We start from the raw sequence: 19954 nt of genomic DNA on the forward strand, positions 1-19954 counted from the left end.
TTGGGGGTCGCGACACTAAAAGGGTTGAGAAACGATGATATAATGATCTAATAGACTGCTGCACAGATTAGATGCACAACTGTACATCGTCTAAACACAGTAACCAACATTCTTATCAAAATTTACTTTTTATATATTCTTAGATACCAAAACCTGTAAAATTTTTATAAAACATTCTCTTTGTAAACAGACAATTATTTCAGGAGTTAACAGACAGTAAAAATAATAAAAACAATGACAAAACCCAGTATCTACAATTGTAAATACTGTGTTTTGAATTCGTAATGATTGAAATTAGCTGAAAATATATTTCAAGCATAGTGAAATTCAAATTAGCTCCGATTTTTTTAGTATTGAACAGATTTTAATGGAGAGCCAAAGACTTTAAACTTCTTACCCGGGCCAGATTTAGACTATCGGATGCCCAAGGCAAATCAATTTTTCGAGGCCCCTAGCAGTACAAAATTAACTTTATCCATGTAGTAAAGGAAAAATTAAAAATTTGCATACTTGCACGTTAAAATTATCTGCCTAAACTTTTTTATTTCAAGTTTTGAATACCACTGTTCATGCTTTACAAATCACAAATTTCTGTATGTATAATAATATCACAGTTTAATTAAATGTTATATACAGTAAATACTAAATAGTTAGTAATAGTAAGTAATAAAAAATAAATACATTTTTATAAATGTGGTACTTTTAGAAGTAATAAGTCTGACTTAAAAAAAATTAGATATACATTTGGTTTTTTTAATGTCATTATTAATTTTTTCTTCTTTTGCTTTTTAATTTTCGATTAGCAACGCCATTTCTCTGGACTCTTTTCATATTTTGAAATTCAAAATACTTCATACCTATCAAAAATTGTTACTAAGACCCAAAAATAATGCCTATAAATTAAATTGCATTAATTAATATATATTATCAAAATTAAATTACATAAAATTATATAGTATACTTTAAAAAATTGTTTGTCAAGCTTCTTTGTTTACATGCTATGGTGTATGTAGGATTTTATTTCCAAAGGTCAGTAGCGGCTCATATCTAGTTGTACAGGTGTAATAACGACTCGTATCCAGTGGCGGAATAGGGGGCAGGCTAAAAGGTTTACAGCCCAGGGCGGCTTTTTTGGGAGGGCGGATTTTTTTTTTTTATAGAATTAAGTGTTATTATTGACTTATTAGGTATATTTATTTTAATACATTTTTTTTATATTTGTCATATAAATGCGAATAAAAATAATTTTAAAAAGTTATAATAATATATTAATATATACATTGTATGATGCGTACCTATAGGCTATAGTAAGAATATTACAATTATTGCAATTTGAAAATATTTCATTTGTAATAAAATAATAACAGTTACTTACTAGTTATTATTAATAACTTATTAGTACCTATATACTTATTGGGAACATCCGATTATCCGAGTATAAGTATTATCAAATCTGGCTATTTATATTTCCGTTATGTAACTGTATAAGCATTGTTTATTTTTACTGGTAATAATGGTGTCTGAAATAAAATAATAAACATGAAATATTTTATTTTTAGAAGTTTTCTATTTTAAAAATTTAATATTTTATATATATATATATTTTTTTTAATAAAAAAAACTGAATAGAGTTTTAAGAGAAGGGTTCAGACCAAATATTGTTAGTTCCTTAGTAGAGTGATGGGAGGGGGGACAGAGCGATTAAGCCTAGAGGCGCCAAAACGCTAAATCCGCCACTGCTTGTATCAAAAGAATATATCCGGTTCTCTATTTGCTAAATTTTACAGAAGTAGCTTACTGTAGTAGACTATATATTAAATTCATATTTAAAAAATAACGCTGACTTTCCACCAAAAATATGGTCAAAATATTTATCATCGACATTACGCAAGACTAACAATAGCGAATCTTTCCATGGAAATTAAATAGTTCGTTTAATTCTTCTCACCCTAATATTTTTCATTTTATAGATATTTTGAAAAATATACAAATTGATACTTATATAGCGTTACGAAGTCAGTGCTCAAGGAATAGAATAACAATTGAAAAAAAAAAATGGAAGAATTAGAAACTAAAAAAATTACTAAAATTGAATTTGTGAAGCAATTTTCATTCAAATTTTTACCTACATTTCGACATTCCGTAAATGGTGTCGCTTTTTTACAATTTTTCATCGGTTTTCCTTAATTATTGGGAAAACGATTGAGAAATATAAAATTAACTAATACAAAATTTGGTATCGAAAACCACCCCTGATGTTGTTGATAGGATCAATTTTACTAAGAAAAATCGTGTCCACATTCATAAAAAATAAAAATATGTGTACATAAAAAAAATTAATATTTATAATTGTATAGAGTCCATGGGAATTAAAACCTCATCCTTGATCACGCCCATGAATATAAATATATACATAAGGGAAATATATAAATAAATATAATATACTAAATGTCTATATGCATAATTCGAGCATAAAGTGATTTACTAAATAGCGCAGAAATGAAATAAAATAATTTGTACAAAAAAGAAAAAAAAAATGAAGACGACAAAAAAACGTATGATAATATATTTTATTTTATAAATGGAAATTTACATTATAATTACTAAATTACACACAATTCGCTTTGAACATCACGAGCCGCCACTGTTATGGGTACGAGTAGAGTGGTGTGCCCTATTTACTTTAACCATTGGTTTTATAATATCAAATCAATACTTAAATCAAATTTAGGAATAAGTTATTATGAAATAGGTACCTATTTATAATTAACTAAGTAGGGAAGTGTACATTATAACACAGTTTTATACATTTTTGAACAGCATGGAATAAAACTTACAAAATGTATTTCGGATGCGGAAAAATTCAAAATTGTCTGCCTCCACACAGTGGACTTGAAATTCTGTACCAAAACACCTAACAAATTTACACACACTAAAACTGAACAATAAACATACATAAGTATCGCTGTTTTGTTGTACATCCATTCAGACAATAAAGAGCATAACATAGATAATGACGAAAAATCAAAATAACATGGACTGCGCTATTTTAATATGGTAAAGTGATACGTTGATGTCAATGTTATACTTTATCATCAGACTGTTTTCCGGGTACTGCCACCTCGGTGTTTAACATAGATAATAAAGAATTCTTTATTATCTATGGTGTTTAAAAATAAATCATATAACGACTCGAAGGTTTATAGTTATATACCACATCATTGATTAAAAACACATATACATTTAATCAAAGCCTACATACTAATATATCTGTGCATTCGCTGGATGTCCCAATCCCATACTGATGCCACTTAACATCTTGTACTCATTTTATAGACCAAATTATATAAATATAAACCTATATTTTTTTTTCAAGTTGATAATTTTTTCATAATATTTCTTAAACCGAAGGTCAAAATAACAATAAATTTTTAAAGTGTTTCGGCATCCGAATGCCCCCAAACATCTGCTGCCTGAGGCAATTACCCTTAAAACCCTCTATCAAATCCAGCCCTGCTTCTTATAAAAAAAATTTTTGAAAAATATTTAAACATATGCTCCTAAAAAAATTACCCAACATATAGGAATTAACCTCAATAAAGAAAAAGGAATTATTAATAAACTCGTTTCAGTTATGCCAGAAAATAGAAATTTCTTACTAATTGAGCATTTAAATAGAAATTCAATACTATTAAAAGTAAATTAGTGCGAAATAAGCATTTTTTAATTTGTTATTGTTTTGGAACTGTCATATGAGTTTGTGAAAATAAAATGGAATTTGAATTTGGAATAAAATGAATTCATAAAACAATTTAAATATTTGCTAGTTCAGTTAGGGGTGTATTAAGATTTTATTCTAGGAGGGATAAAGTGACTCGATTTTTCACCATGCCACTTCTTGGCGAATGATAAAATAGGATTAATGATTTTTTAGAATGTTTGCATACAAAATATAGATTTAGGGGGAGGACATTGTCCCATCATCTCTCTAAAATACGCCCTTAAATGGTCTTAATTTTTGTTATTATTACAAAATAGCAATAGCTGCTTTTTATCACTGCTATTTTAAAATAGCAATAGCATTATCAGATGTTATAAAAAAAAAAATAGTAGTTTACCATCACCAACACATAAGCTTATTTTGAATTACATTTCAACTGTATTTGTACGTTTAAAATCTTATTTCATTATGGTTGCACTGTGCCAGTATCTAATTTTCGTGTTATCATCAATTATCAACCGCGTTGGTTTGTTTTCCATGTCGCTTACGAGTTACGGTACTCACCTACAATGCAAAAAGATAATTGAACTATAATTTTTATAAAGTTATCATATTTTGCCGGCAGCCGGCACCTTTGCGTTTGTTTAATTTTCGTCAACCACTGAAGCAGCACCATGGCAGCAGGACCCATAGCTGAAAGAAATCAAGGTACTCGATTAAAAAAAAAATAAAAATTATTTCTTCACATATACTGGATTCTACAAAATTTGTTAGCATAAATAGCGACACTCATGTCTCAGAAATATCCGTTTAGCTCAGTGAACTATTTCAAACGCATTTTATTTGCTTATTATTGCATACTTTGTACTAAAACATAATATAATATTAACGTTATAGTACTACCTCTGTTAATATTTTATTTTTCTGATCTAAGTATATTTTAATTATGAATATTATTTAATAACAATGTAATATATTCCATGTGTAGGAAAATAGTATTTCATGCAATCATTAAGCATAATTTGAAACATTTTTATCATATTCTTATAATTAATGGTCTACTACATAATACAATTAATATTTCAGACGCTACAATTTATGTTGGTGGTCTGGATGAAAAAGTGTCTGATACTCTTATGTGGGAGTTGTTTGTTCAAGCTGGTCCAGTTGGTAAGATAAATATTAGCAATACCAGCTTAATATTAATTTAAATTAATTTATTGTTATTCTTTAGTTAATGTTCACATGCCAAAAGATAGAGTAACCCAATCACATCAAGGTTATGGTTTTGTTGAATTTCTTGCTGAAGACGATGCTGATTATGCTATTAAAATAATGAACATGATTAAATTGTATGGGAAACCAATACGTGTTAATAAGGTATAATTTTTTAGTTTAACCTTTTTGCAAATAACTTTACTGATGATTCACATTTTTTTCATGAACTTCAGGCATCAGCTCATCAAAAGAACTTGGATGTTGGTGCAAATGTATTTATTGGTAATTTGGATTCTGAAGTAGATGAAAAATTATTATATGACACATTCTCTGCTTTTGGTGTTATTCTACAAACCCCAAAGGTAATACTCTTTAATTTTATAGATATTTCTATTAAATTTTGTTTTGATTTTATAGGTTGTTTTAGATTTTAGATCAGTATAAGTAATTTAATATAATTTGTTTTAAGTGTAATTAGATTTGGATATTATTTTCTGAACATTATATTATATTATTATACACCCAATAAACTAACTTTTTGTAATATAGGTAATTATTTTAATTAAATATTAGACTTATGAATAGGGAGAGTTATTTGTTTTTCAATTATGATGAGTTTATAAAGTTTGGAAAACTGTATATTTGAATAATTTAATATTGAGAGTTCTAATCTCAAGAGTTTTACATGACACTTTGAATGCTCATTTTTTAAAAATCCAAAAATTAAAGATTTTATTAATTTTTTATGGAATAAAATCAGTTTACTTTATACTTAAATTTCTATGTAAACGAGACTTATTTAAATTCTTATTGTCTTATTTAAAATTAAATTATCTATTTTTTATTAACTTATTAAATTTAATGACCATGATAATTTAATTTTATATGTTAATCTTTTATGTTACGTTTCATGTAATTTTTTATTATTTTATTCAAATTGTTTGGAAAATCTGAGTTTACTCATTTTTTTTTAGTGTGTAAAATAAAAGAAAAAAAAATTAACAGTTTAGTTTACCAGTTCACATATGAGACCTTTGTTCAGCTTATTTTTTAAATATTATTATAAGGGCTTGTAAGTTCATGCATTTACATGTTTTTTATGCTACATCAAAAAAAATGCTAAATGAGATACAAATATTTTTTTCAAATGTTAGTCCATTATTGCTTGCTTATTAATGCTTTTTTTAATGAATGAATTTATGAGCCCTAATTATTATATGTATTATATGGTTGGTTATATATGGCTTAAAATATTATCAGATTTACAAAAATTTTAAATATTAATTTTTGTGAAAATATTAATTATTTTATTTTATTTTAATTTTATAAATTTAATAATTTTCTAGTTACTGTATATTTACACATATTCTTAATTATAGATTTAAATTGGAGGATTTCACTCTAGTTTTTATGTATTTATCTTGGTCAAAAGTAATATGAAAAATAGCATAAGTAATCTTCACGGCAATTTTAGAGGATTGATCTTATTTTAAATAACTACACTTGATTATAAATTTAAATCACTTATATTTTTTTATTTTTTTAAAATTGCATAATTTTTTCATATTAGATAATGAGAGATCCTGACACGGGCAATTCAAAAGGATTTGCATTTATCAATTATGCTAGTTTTGAAGCATCTGATGCTGCTATAGAAGCTATGAATGGTCAACATTTATGCAACAGAGCTGTTTCTATATCATATGCATTTAAAAAGGATGTCAAAGGGGAGCGACATGGATCTGCTGCTGAGAGATTACTAGCTGCTCAAAATCCACTTAGTCAAGCAGATCGTCCTCATCAATTGTTTGCAGACGCACCTCCGACACAAATGCCAATGATGCATCAAATGCCAGTCCCTCCGCCACCTATTATGCAACCTTCTATGCAAGTGCCTATGACTATGATGACACAACATCAAATGGCTCCTCCACCACGCATTATGCCTTGGCAAAATCAACAGGCGCCTCCTCAACCTCCTACATACCAACCACCACCACCACCACCTCCTCCAAGTTTCAACAGTTTTGCACCACCAGGATTTCATGGAGGTTTTGTACCACCTCCTCCTCCTCCTCCTCCATCACAACAAGCACAGATGCCACCTCCTTTACCACCTTCACATCCTGCTTTACCATCTCATATGCAAGGTCATATGATGCCACCACCGCCACCACCAATGACTATGAGCAGTGGACCTCCCATGCCACCACCACCACCCATGCAACCAAATAATATGATGCCTATGAATTGGAAACCAAGTATTCCACCACCACCTCCTCCTGCATCAGCATAATATTTTTAAGTCCAAAAATGTATGTTTATTTATAATTATTATACAAATAATGTAACTATCATATTTTATCTGAATGTAAGACCACTAAATAATAATGCAAATATCTTTTATACTTGAAAATGAAAGGTATAACTTGTAGTTTCATTCATATTTAATTGATCTTTTTTAAATATAACAAATCATTGAGAAAGCAGAAGCTAAAAACTTAACAAAAATATTATGTATACATATAAATTTAATTTAAAACACGTTTTTTGTTAGCTGACGACAATAAAAGTGATGCTGGAGCTTGTAGTAAACCTTGGAAAGTTTCTAAGAAATCAGACGCAGCAGACTCACTAATTGCACGTGCATCATATGATAATGTGGCTGTCATAAATGTCTGTGGTTTACCATTTAATGCTACAACATAAATAAAATACATGTTAAGTTCTTAATATGAAAGAAACTGAATTCATTATTAAAATAATGATAATTTACATAAATACAGGTGTTTTAACTAGTGTTATCATTATTACCAAGAAAAGATGTTATTGTTTGGTATTGATGATGAGAACATTAAAATTAAAATGCATATATATTCTTAAATCAAATTTAAAGGTTTTTTTTTTATGATTGAATATAGTAAATAATTTAATGATAAAAATGAATACACTTGAGTAATCACTTTAAAAAAGTATTTAACTTGAAATAATTTATATATATATTTTTTATAAAAAGAAAAAACTCACCAATAATAGGTCGTCCACTTCCAATTGCTAATATACCACATTGTGGAGGATTTATAATAGCACTAAATTCTGTGATGTCAAACATTCCAAGGTTGGATATCCTAATAAAAATAAATTCATATCTTAATTTAGTAACTATTATGAGAATGTTTTATTTATATGTGGTGTCTCTCTCTTAGAATCTTACAACATATTAAATCTGCATTCAGTCAAGCTAATTTTATGTAGTTGACTTAAATAATAGAGTTATCTAATCAATTATTAAGTTTAAATGGAAAAACATTGTGCGATGACTTAAATTTTTTAAGATTTTTTTTAATTTTAAAAAAAGTTATTTTTATATAAAATATTAAAGGTAATATTCTTGCCTTTAAATTTGATAATTGGTAAATTTACTCTAAAATTAAAGATGACAATACAAAATGGGTTCGACAGAATGCAGATTTACTAAGTCTTAAGCTTTTAGGAAGGACCCAACAAATTATTAACTTACGTAAAACTGCCTCCCTGGAATTCATGAAGCTGTAGTTTACCAATACGGGCACGTCCTGCCAATTCTTTAATTTCTGCTGAAATTTCATCCAATTCTTTTCCATCAGCATTGGTGACAATTGGAGTTATAAGACCTGAATCAGTAGCGACTGCTACAGAAATATCAGATGTTTGTTGTAAGACAACCTGAAGAAAAAATACAAAGTTGTAAAAAATTAAAAATTTAAACATTAATAAATAATTACTTGATCTTTAATATAATGACAGTTAACCAGTGGACATTGTTTAAGTGCAATAGCAACTGCTTTAATAATAAAATCATTAACTGAAACTTTAACACCAGCTGATTGTAACTGTTTCCGTAATCCTAATAATGCATCAATATTACTTTCAATTGTTCCATAGGCATGAGGAATCATCGTCTGAATATATTAAACAAACAAATTAATTATATACAAATTGCATAGTTAAATTTTATTTACTTTAGATTCAGTTAATCTTTTAGCAATTGTTAATCGCATGCCAGTTAATGGTATGTCAACATAACCTAGTCCTTTTTCAGGTCTTGACACTGATATTTGTGTAACTGATTTTGATGTGACTGATTCTCCAGGTAAAGGTACTATAAAGGATGAAATTTATGCTACACATGATACACATTAATCAAATAACACAACCAACCTGTTCTCGGGGGCTTGATAGTTAGATTATTTTGGGTAACATATTTTAGAACATCACCCTTAAGAAGTTTCCCTTGTTTTCCAGTTCCTTCAATCTTTGAACCATCAAGAGCATATAATTCCAGAAGAGACCTTACAGCTGGACTATATCCATCGCTGCAAAATAAAATTTAAAAAAACAATCACCTCAAGAGATAAAAGTTTACAATATTTACTATGAGTGTCTATCTATAGATTCTGATGTTGTCTTAGCTTCAGCTTTAGGTTTCTGAACATCATCTACTTTTGTCACTGGAGATTGGACTACTTTTTTCCCAGGTACTTGAACATCATTCCAGTCTTCGCCTTCAGCTACCATTAGAGCAATCAAATCACCAACTTTGACTTCTTTACTATCATCACCCAACTTGAATACAATTGGTAGTTAAAAATATTGTTTCATAAATATATAAATATATTTTCATAAAAATATAAATATTAAAATACCAAGATTTTTGCTAAAATTCCTTCTTCTTCAGTTTCAAAAGACATAACTGCTTTATCTGTTTGAATGTCACATAAAACATCTCCTGGAGAAATTTTATCTCCAGGTTGCTTATGCCATTTTATAATTGTACCTTCAGACATGGTTGGTGATAATGATGGCATGTGGAGTTCTATTCCTGGTGCTTAATAGTTATAATTAATAAAATAATTGAAAATTATAAATATATATATCATTACTATTTCCTCCAGTAGGCTGTTCTGATTCTTTAGTTTCTTCTTTAACATTTGAAGCAGGTACAGTATCTCCAGCTGCTGGAACTTCAACACTTTTCCAATCTTCTCCTTCAGCAACCATAAGTGCAATTAAAGAACCTACTTTTATTTCTTTGGCATCCTCGGGAACCTGTAGAAAAGTAAAAATTATAAAACCCTTCAATTAATCAAAATAATTTTTATTAAACTACTAAGCAATATTTATCATACCAATATTTTAGCTAATATTCCTTCTTCTTCTGTTTCAAAAGCCATAACAGCTTTATCTGTTTGAATTTCACAAAGTACATCACCTGGTGTTATAGTGTCACCTTCTTTTTTTAACCATTTTACTATATTGCCTTCAGTCATAGTTGGTGATAGAGATGGCATATTTATGCTTTGACCTTTTACTGAAATCATAAAACAAATTTTCTTTATATTTACAGGTGCTTTACAAAGCAAAAGATAAAACTGTATTACCGTTTAAAAATGAAGATGTGTGAATACATAATATCCTTTCCAAATCGAACGAAGTACGTAATGTTTTTCTCAAATAATGTTTAGGTAATCCTCCTTTAAGGGCAGAACGAAATAATGAACTAGCCATTTCGAACTAAATTAAATTTTTTGATTCAACGGATATTTAACAAAATTTGAATCTTGGATGTACATACAGTTAGTAGGATTTTATTGCCAAAATTAACAAAGTATTGACTAAATTAAAAATTTGACATTGAAGAGTTCAAACTGTATTCGACGATACAGTAATAACTGATAAGAAAATCATTCAAAATTTGATAAGAAAATGTTAATACATTTTATCGATGATTAGTATGGTTGCAGAAATTTGAAATCTCTAAACCAAAACATCAAGTTGAATAACCTTTCTTTTTTTATGTGAAGTTCATAGGGAAACAAAAATAAGTACATATATAATTTTGTAATTTAAATATTTATTAGCAAATGCAAAAATATGTTATTATTGTATGTAACCATACTAATTAGATAACCATAGTATAATCATATAATATACAATATTATTCTATGTTTAATTATTAAATACTACAATATTAAATGTTATTTTCTCTCAGTTTCCATTAACCGGTACAAACTGAATGATCGGCCAGGATACCGGGATTGTTCCGTATAAATCGGAAATAATGGCAAGCCCATTTATAAACGCTTGTCAATGTTTTTAAAAATTATTTTATATTTTTTTAACAGAAAAATAATTTGAACTACATTTGTTACATCAAAAATTTATAAATTTATAAGAAATTTAATTTCTCATTACTCATTTTAAACAATTTAATCGAGTACAATCTTATAAATCCGTTTTAAGAGGAGTATTATTAGTATTATTATAAGGGAACGGATTTATAAGCACCAAAGATCATCAAAATATCTTTCCAAAAATGCTGTAATATGGTATAAAATATGCACTTAAAATAAAATCAAAAATATATTTTTTTTTAATTATGTAAAAATTTCACAAATATTGTAATACAAAATTGAACCATTGATTTTAAAAATATCTTTATTCTTGTTTACGTATATCTGTAAACAAATAATAAAAAAAAATCCTAAGACTCAAAAACTGCGACAATTTTATACGCAAAAATATATGCACGAATGCTTGCACTGACTGATTGGTTTCGTAATTCCGCCAAATTCAAGTGTTCAACTCTATCATTTGAGTATATCTATATTAATATAATTTGTATATATACTCGTTTATTGCATACTAGTATATAATTTTATTTTTGGCTATAATATCGGAGTAACAGGCAAATCATACCCCTGGAAAATATTACCAGGGCGAGTAAGATTTTCCTAGCCATATTTTACCCCCGGTAAAATTATCCTAACTTATCGTTACTCCCGGTAATATTATCGTAGGAAAGTTTTACCCCCCGGTAAGAATTTACTAGAAATATTGTAAATACATATATGCATTTGCCTATAAATCCGTTCCCTATATATTACTATTTAGGGCGTTTAAAATATATATTATATCTTTAAATCAAAAAATAAGAAAGGTTTTGCAAAGTAAATTTTAATTTTATAACCTCTTAAATATTATTTATGATTTGTGTCTTATTCTCTTTATACTTATTATTAATTAAATTAATTTATGTAGACCGTGAGTTTCTAATAGAAATAAAATTAGCAGATGGAAAAGTAATGTTTGTCTGATATACCTATATATAGGTACATATATAGTACATATATGTATTTATTAGTATGGATTTTACACCTAATATCATATTATCCATGACAGAACTACTATTTATATTTATTATTTATGCAACTGGTGTAAAATAGTCAAATACTCTTAATTATAAAATATGTCAATGTAAAAAACGTTTAAATAAATTTGAAATATTATCCATTGACAGGACAATATCTATAATTTAGAGTCGAGGCTCAAGGTGTCAAATATATTATAATATTGAGCTCTGTACATATTAAAAGATAATTAAACCTTATAACTATTTACACAATCTTACAGTAAAATAAAAAAAACGGGACTAGATCTGAAAAAAAGGATTAACTACTGTAGTAATATATGTGTATGTCCACTTTCGGTCCAATTGCAATAGGATATACAAGTTAAAATGTATTACGGTCCTGTTTATAACAAGACTATGATAATTATTATGCCATCGTGGTAGATATTTAACTGGTCAAAGTGATGGTCATCCTAAAGTTTGCTTTATCTATAAAATGTAAACATGTGTGTTGAAGACAATTGCGATCTGCAGTCGATTGGTAATTAATAATATTCATTAAATATTCGATGGGATGATAGTATAATTCAAGTTATACTTTATTCAAAATAGTAGGTAACTTGATACAATTTATAACATTTATTAATTCTACTTTGGTCTTTCAAAATTAAGATCATATACAAATGCTGGGTACACATAAATATGTTTTGTAAAGTTCACCTATCCATCTTTCGGTTTTTCATGAATTAATTTCTTGTACAATGAAACAAAATAAATATTTTAATGAGTGGTGCAGAAGACAGAAGCTATAAATAAAGTAATAACCGTTATAAGGCAAAAACAAAAAAGCCTAGTCAATAAACTAATCGCTTTTTAAAAGTCAGTACCAAGTGAAATTGACAAAAACGTGGCTGATGATGAAGACCACCGACCATCTCCAAAGCTCATCATTCAACTTCCTTATGTACACCTGTATTTAAACGCCACTATTCGTTATTCATATTTTAAACTTTATCCACATGCTTAACGAATAATTAATAACTATCTAGATATAAAAACAAAAATCAAGATAATTAACTACAATCTCGGGTAAGAAAAAATGTTCAATACTGTAAACAAATTGTAATAATCATAAATATAATTCATGAATTTTATAGATTTTAATAATTCTAAATACGCAGATATACATTGTTAATATTGAGTTTATCTTCAGAATAATTTAAAATTCACTAAAGTTAAATTACAGAAGTCTAATGAAATTAAAAATGATCTAAAAACTGATAATATTTAATGATATCAAATTCAATGTAAATCTAAGTATTTTTAATTAAAAAAAAATAAATAAATAAATACTTTTATAACTAATTTGTATGTGAATACATTTTTAATTCAGTAATTACTATTCACATTTTATGGTTTGATTTGTTTTGTTTTCTATATGGTCATCAGATAGACTTACCCAATTTATAACACCAAGTGTTATATTCCAAGAACTCTTTGTGTTGTGTTGGTTCCTATTATATAAGTACATAATTATGCACTTGTATTGTAACACCATTTTACACGAAAACGTCCTAATTAAACGCATTTTTATCTAAATAAAGGGATCTTTATTTTAAACCTCAGAACGGTCTAAACGATTTACTAAGTGGTGTAGTCCGTTTCTTTGAAAAGTATCGTGTTGTCTTGTTACGTTATCACCTCAATTTCCGTACGAATTTTAAGTATACATAATAGAAAACATTGTACACGGTGGCTTGTTACCTTAATCGGACCCATTGAATATTATCTTAGCTAATTAACTCTGTCCTATATACAGTATAAAAACATCAAGCTCAAGCATCAAACGTCGTAGTGTTAAAGTCGTTGCAAAACAAGATAAACATTTACATTTGTTCGTCGGCTCGAAAAATGAACATGAAATTGTTTTTGTGGTTTGTAACGATATGTTTGCCATTGGTGATGACGCAGCCCGTGAATTTAAGAGCGGAAGAGGAAGAAAATGAAGTGCAGGACAACGGTGGCGAATCGGACCTGTTCAATGGCTTAGTTCATTTAGGAACTGCAATTTTCGGCACTCCGGACATCAAGTCGGGCGAAGCCGTGTCGAAATGGAAAGAAACCAGTCAATTAAATCCGGAAGAAATGGGCGAGTATGCTGAGGGTGACATATTGCATCCTATAGGAAATTCAAGAAATGGATTGAAAGCCACATCCTCCAGATGGCCCAAAGGCGTCATTCCTTATGAAATAAGCCCGTATTTTGGTAAATTAAAATTAATAACTTAATAGTATTATAGTAGTATAAAAAATATATTTTATATTTATATTATATGACTATTGACGATGAATAGAATTTAAATTAAATGAGAAATATATTATTATTTTGCCCCCTTTATAATATTTATAATAGTTAATAGGTATACATTTATTTCGAAAAAAATTGTGATTGACAATATATTTTTATTATATTATTTTATAATTTGTGTACCTATAACACACGATATCAATTTTAAATTATGCCGATGCATAGGTACCACGAAATCAAGCTTAAATACTCTAAGAATTATCTACATTATTATTTTAAAATTCGGTAAAGTAAATAACCCATAAAATATAGGAAATATATTAATTTTTTAAAATTTGTTTATATGGAATTATGTGTACACAAATACAAATACTTTTTTGAATTTCTCTTGCTCTAATTGATGTTTGAAACCCTATAATGTCCGAGGAAAAAATATCAAAGAAATGTGTTATAAATTATTACACTTTTTAATGGGAACTGATCCTTAACATTTTTATATTTACTTCTAAATTATACTGTATCACACGATAGTGAATTATAATGTAAACTTTTTATATTTAAATTTTAAACGATTTAAATGACAAAATATGGGTCTGTATGATTTCTTGTATTTATAGGAGCCAATGATAGACAAATGATATTGAGTGCAATTGATGATTACAAAAAGCTTACATGCCTAAAGTTCACCCCGAGAACATCTTCTGACACCGATTACATTTATTTTACTAATGGTAACACAGGATGTTGGTCATCAGTGGGTAAAATTGGCGGAAGACAAGAAGTATAAATTGACTAAAAATATATATTTATTATTATTAATATTGCATCCGCGCAAAATGTATATAGGTAAATTTACAAAGTCCAGGATGTTTGTCTAAAAAAGGAACGGTAATACACGAAATGCTTCATGCTGCTGGGTTCATGCATGAACAAAATAGACCAGACAGAGATAAGTACGTGACAGTCAACTACGGCAACATTCAGTCAGGTTAGATTATAAGAATTAGTTGGTTTTTTATTTCATAGAATTTAATTATTTTAAATATTCATACATTTTCAGGAAGAGAAAATAATTTTGAAAAAGCTCAAAGTTCATTGATTGACAATCAAGGTATAGGATATGATTACCGTAGCGTTATGCATTATTCGGCAAACGCTTTTTCTAAAAATGGTCAACCTACAATCGATCCCAAGGTATTTTTTAAATAATTGTCTGATTAGAATATATATAAACTCTCAATATTTCATAGTTAATAAACCTATTTTATGGTATAATTCCATTTTTTATTAAATAAATTATCTTGATATATATTTTTGATGATATATATAATATCAACTCTCCTTAACTGTTATATTATTGAGAGTTTATTATTTTTATAGTATAAAACATATTAAGAGTATATAGATACATATAATATGTAATAATGAATTTACATTATTTTCTTATATTTTTGTTTCTTGTATTATTTAGTCACAAGGAGTTTCAATGGGCCAGAGGGAAGGTTTGAGTAGAAAAGATATTCAAAAGATACAGAAGATGTACAACTGCAAAAGTAAGAGACAGCACTCTTCTTCATCTAGCGACTAAATAATACATACTTATACAATACAATCTTCGATATTAGTAGCACATGGTTTTATCTTTTTTTGACGTTAAATGTATTTTACATTTTCTTATGAATATAAACTAAATTGTTTAAAAACAAAGAAATTTATCATTTGTGTAATATATTTATACTTAATACTAGTATATTATAGAGGTATAAATATGTACAAATAAAAACAAATATAAGTATATTTATTAAATAAAAAGAACCCCATATTTATTTTTTAGTACCTACGTACTAATCCATATTTGTAGTAAATATGTATAGAATATAGACGGATTAAAAATGTTTGATTTATTTTTATAGTATGAAATATGATGATTGATATTAAAAATTCCAATAATTGCAAGGACATATAATAAGGTGTTATGTAGTGGTTTTTATATGTATTATTATTACATATTATACAATTTATACATTTTTTATTAGCAGTTTAAACAATTTAAAATTATAACTGATAATATTTTGATTTTTTTTTTTTTTTTGTAACTAAAAATAATAAATAAGAAGTGTCAATAGTGTCACTGGTTTTTTTTTTTTAAATTGGAATAATATATATTATAAATTCAATTATATAAGTCAGCTTATATTCTTGTAACTTATACAATATATGACAAAAATATCTTCTTCTTCTTAGGCTTGAAGCAGACCATTTAAGTCTAATGCCGCTTTATAATTCCTCTCCATTGCATTATATCTACTGCCAAATTGATGCTATAGGTAGGATCCACTCATGTTAAGTCTCTCTTCACCGTATCGAACCATCTATAATGTGGTCTCCCTATGGGTCTTTTTCCACTCGAATTTCCACCGAGAACTTTTCTTATAAGACTTCCTTATGCACGCCACAAATGCCCAACCTATTCTAGTCTTTTTCTACTAAGAAAAATTGCAATTGTTCGGTTTATTATAAAGTCTTTGTAAATCTTCATTTTTCTTCTTTCGAAAACTCCCAAGTCTACACTTATTACGGGACCATAGATTTTTCTTAATATTTTCCTTTCGAAGGTGACTAGCTTTCCCTCATCACCCTTTGTGCTTGCCCACATCTCACATGCGTACGTCGCTATGAGACGCAAATAGGTTATGTATATATAACAAAAACAACATTGATTAAAATAGGTAAAAACAAAAATACATAAATATTACTTATTATTTGGATAACAATAAATTATTTTATAAATATTAGTTAAAGACATATATGGGATAATTTTTATCACCTGTTATTGTCGATAAAATCAACTACCTATAATTAGGCACATTGGCAGATTTTAAATTAAATATGTATAGTGTGTCTACAATATGAGATTAAATAAATTATCTTACTTTTTTATATTAATTGAATTAATTATTCTAGTGTATTAACTATTGATTAAAAATCGTTTAAATGCTTATAACTCAAAATCATTTACAAATTAACACATATAAATTATAATTTATGTTATATCATTAATTTGCTTGTTATTTTAATTTTAATAGTTAATAATTTTGTTTTTTTTACCAAAAATTAAAAATTAAAATCTATCATGTTTTATAGTTTATATCATCACTCTAATATTGTTAACCCTTAAATATAAAGAATAATCAATAATAATAATCGGTGATATTCTTTAAGGGCCTAATAAATAATTGTATGCAAAGATATAGGTACCCAATATACAATAGGATACAGTAAAATTTGTAAAATAAAAAAATGTGTAAACAGTGTACGGATTTATTTATTAATATACAAAAAATAAATATTAGTCACATACTTACTAGTTATGCATAAGAAGCTATATATGTCTTTATCTGTAGCTTCAACACTCGATATAATTATGTAACAAAAATAAAACAATTATACTTATAAATTGAATACTAATTCATTTTTACCACTTAAAAATGTAGGTTCGAATTATTTGGATTCGAATTCGGATTCGGGAACGGGAAACAATGTGTTTGGAGCTGTCCAAAGTTGGTTGCCGTTTAAATAATTAAAATGGAATTTAATAAGAAAATATATATAAAATAAACACTTTGGTTTTTCTATCAATTAACTGTTATTGATTTATTGTTAATATTATGTGAATAAAAAAATGTACACAATATTTAGTAACTTAAAATAAATTTGTTAAAATGACTTAATTATTTTTGTTATGTAATATAGATCGAAGACGTTAAAGAATCTTAGTTCAATTAAGAATTTTAATTGTTCATACTTATAATTGTACTTTTTTTTAGATATAGTACATGTTTTGATATATGAAATTTATTTTTAAAAAGAAACGATTGTGTAACCTACTTATTCACAATTTAACTTTACCTAATAGGTAATAGAAATACAGATATACGTTTAAATATAAATCAAATTATAAGCTATAATTATGATACTAAAATTATTTTAGAAACAATCAATATTTTCTAGTGATTAACTTCACATTATCATTAAAATAGTTATTTTCATGTTATTCATCAGGTCATAAATGCGTCTACCATAAAATTAATTAGTAGTGTTATTGCTCATCAAATTTATTGTAATACTGTTATGTACTACCATAAATACGTGTGTGATTGTGTTATTATGCATATAGTTAAATATTGAATGAGATTGAAATAAATATATAAAATAACACAATCGCACGTCTATTTATGGTAATTCATACTACCATTATTGTATTGGTAGTACTAACAGTGTAACACATGTATATACATGTACACACCAAGTCAGAGATTCCCAAACATTTTAAGCAGCAGAGCCTTTTTTTAAACAGTATTTTCTATTGGAGTCCCAAGAAATATATAGTATTAAGTTTTATTTACCTGTGTTCTACAAAACATACTACACATTATTTGTATTTATACAGGTGGAAACTCAAAACGAGTTAGTGTACATTTAATATAATATATCTGGCCAGGAAATAAACTGGAATGGAAATACGTATTATCTAAAATTAAAAAATTATATTTTCTTACCGGGATTTTAATATTGTTTGTATACGTATTGGTGAATTATATTTGAGTTGACGGAGACTTGTACAAATATATACTCGTTGTTTTAACTAACAATCAATATTTGTTACGTTATTACATTTTTTATGGTTAAAGCCCTTGAGAAACAACTACGGGGCCCTAAGGCTTCACGGAGCACAATTTGGGAACCAATACTCCAACTAGTTAGATTTAATGTATTTAGTGATCGCCAAACAAAGAAATATAGCAAGAAGTATTAAAAGTAAGGATGGACCAAATACTCTGTAGTTATTCGATATTTGACCTATTCGTCCAATATTTTAAGGTGGCTGGAGCGTGACATGTTTTAAGAAGTAATACTTAGGCATTTCATATAGGATTTATATTTGAACTGTCTTGCTGTGTGAGAAGTAAATGAATGTTAGTGTGTGTAATTTATAAAATTTGTTATCTTGTCACCGAGCACTGACGATTCGCCGCAAGAGCTCAGCACGGTCCGTTTTCTTTTAAACCGGACCGGATTGATACATTTTAACAAAAACCAGGACTGAACGGGACCAGCCCGATAAAATAAAATTGAAACTCTGGGGTCCCCCCCCACCGGTTGCGCCACTAACTATTATTCCTTACTACTTTTATAACACGTACCTAATAATAATAACATAACCTAACCTAACCTAACCTAACCTAATAATAGTATAATTTAAAATTTTTAGAGATATAGACATAGTTATCTCATATTATTTCGTCGTTATCATTTCCACGGAATTGGTATATATAAATGTCTAAAATATTAATCATTACTGTGATAATTGCTTGGTTTTTTTTTTCTTATTTGTATACATTTGGAAATAATACTGAAAACACAATGCAGGTAAATTCATTATCTCGTGTCCCTGCGTTATATTTATAGATCTGTATAATGGGTGAATATTATGTCAAAAACAAGACTATAATAATTATTATAAAAATGTGATGAG

At 27.4% G+C, this 19954-nt stretch overlaps 3 protein-coding genes across 3 annotated transcripts; 2 read left to right on the top strand and 1 right to left on the bottom strand.

Moving 5' to 3' along the window:
• The first annotated feature begins 4243 nt into the window (after positions 1 to 4243).
• Positions 4244 to 7355, top strand: LOC112684225 (splicing factor 3B subunit 4). Its single transcript, XM_025555609.1, has 5 exons — positions 4244 to 4429; positions 4808 to 4891; positions 4956 to 5101; positions 5173 to 5301; positions 6510 to 7355. Exons 1-5 carry the CDS (start codon positions 4396 to 4398, stop codon positions 7233 to 7235), a joined length of 1119 nt encoding a protein of 372 aa, XP_025411394.1. The 5' UTR covers positions 4244 to 4395; the 3' UTR covers positions 7236 to 7355.
• On the bottom strand, positions 7339 to 10639 carry LOC112684224 (dihydrolipoyllysine-residue acetyltransferase component of pyruvate dehydrogenase complex-like). Its single transcript, XM_025555608.1, has 11 exons — positions 10360 to 10639; positions 10108 to 10289; positions 9862 to 10027; positions 9625 to 9806; positions 9354 to 9544; positions 9140 to 9294; positions 8941 to 9080; positions 8704 to 8880; positions 8460 to 8644; positions 7967 to 8067; positions 7339 to 7637 (listed from the first exon to the last, which is right to left on the bottom strand). The coding sequence occupies exons 1-11, from the start codon at positions 10484 to 10486 to the stop codon at positions 7471 to 7473; spliced, it is 1773 nt and encodes a 590-aa protein (XP_025411393.1). The 5' UTR covers positions 10487 to 10639; the 3' UTR covers positions 7339 to 7470.
• Positions 10640 to 13949: 3310 nt separating this feature from the next.
• LOC112684222 (zinc metalloproteinase nas-13-like) lies at positions 13950 to 18057 on the top strand. Its single transcript, XM_025555606.1, has 6 exons — positions 13950 to 14376; positions 15036 to 15199; positions 15265 to 15406; positions 15479 to 15612; positions 15890 to 15971; positions 17913 to 18057. Exons 1-6 carry the CDS (start codon positions 14022 to 14024, stop codon positions 17996 to 17998), a joined length of 963 nt encoding a protein of 320 aa, XP_025411391.1. The 5' UTR covers positions 13950 to 14021; the 3' UTR covers positions 17999 to 18057.
• The last annotated feature ends 1897 nt before the right edge of the window (positions 18058 to 19954 follow it).

Source organism: Sipha flava, unplaced genomic scaffold (genome assembly GCF_003268045.1).
Source record: "Sipha flava isolate LNK unplaced genomic scaffold, YSA_version1 246_pilon_pilon, whole genome shotgun sequence".
In the NCBI taxonomy this organism is placed as follows: Eukaryota; Metazoa; Arthropoda; class Insecta; order Hemiptera; family Aphididae; genus Sipha; species Sipha flava.

Excerpts from the sequence above, each read along its gene's own strand:
- LOC112684225 (XM_025555609.1), top strand. The coding sequence starts at position 4,396 with ATGGCAGCAGGACCCATAGCTGAAAGAAATCAAG. Across the intron at positions 4,892-4,955 it reads TGTTCAAGCTGGTCCAGTTG|TTAATGTTCACATGCCAAAA; the intron begins GTAAGATAAATA and ends GTTATTCTTTAG. Across the intron at positions 5,302-6,509 it reads TTATTCTACAAACCCCAAAG|ATAATGAGAGATCCTGACAC; the intron begins GTAATACTCTTT and ends TTTTCATATTAG.
- LOC112684224 (XM_025555608.1), bottom strand. The coding sequence starts at position 10,486 with ATGGCTAGTTCATTATTTCGTTCTGCCCTTAAAGGAGGATTACCTAAA. Across the intron at positions 9,807-9,861 it reads ACAGCCTACTGGAGGAAATA|CACCAGGAATAGAACTCCAC; the intron begins GTAATGATATAT and ends ATAACTATTAAG. Across the intron at positions 8,068-8,459 it reads TTCCAGGGAGGCAGTTTTAC|GATATCCAACCTTGGAATGT; the intron begins GTAAGTTAATAA and ends TATTTTTATTAG.
- LOC112684222 (XM_025555606.1), top strand. The coding sequence starts at position 14,022 with ATGAACATGAAATTGTTTTTGTGGTTTGTAACGATATGTTTGCCATTG. Across the intron at positions 15,407-15,478 it reads CTACGGCAACATTCAGTCAG|GAAGAGAAAATAATTTTGAA; the intron begins GTTAGATTATAA and ends ATACATTTTCAG. Across the intron at positions 15,972-17,912 it reads GAAGATGTACAACTGCAAAA|GTTCGAATTATTTGGATTCG; the intron begins GTAAGAGACAGC and ends TTAAAAATGTAG.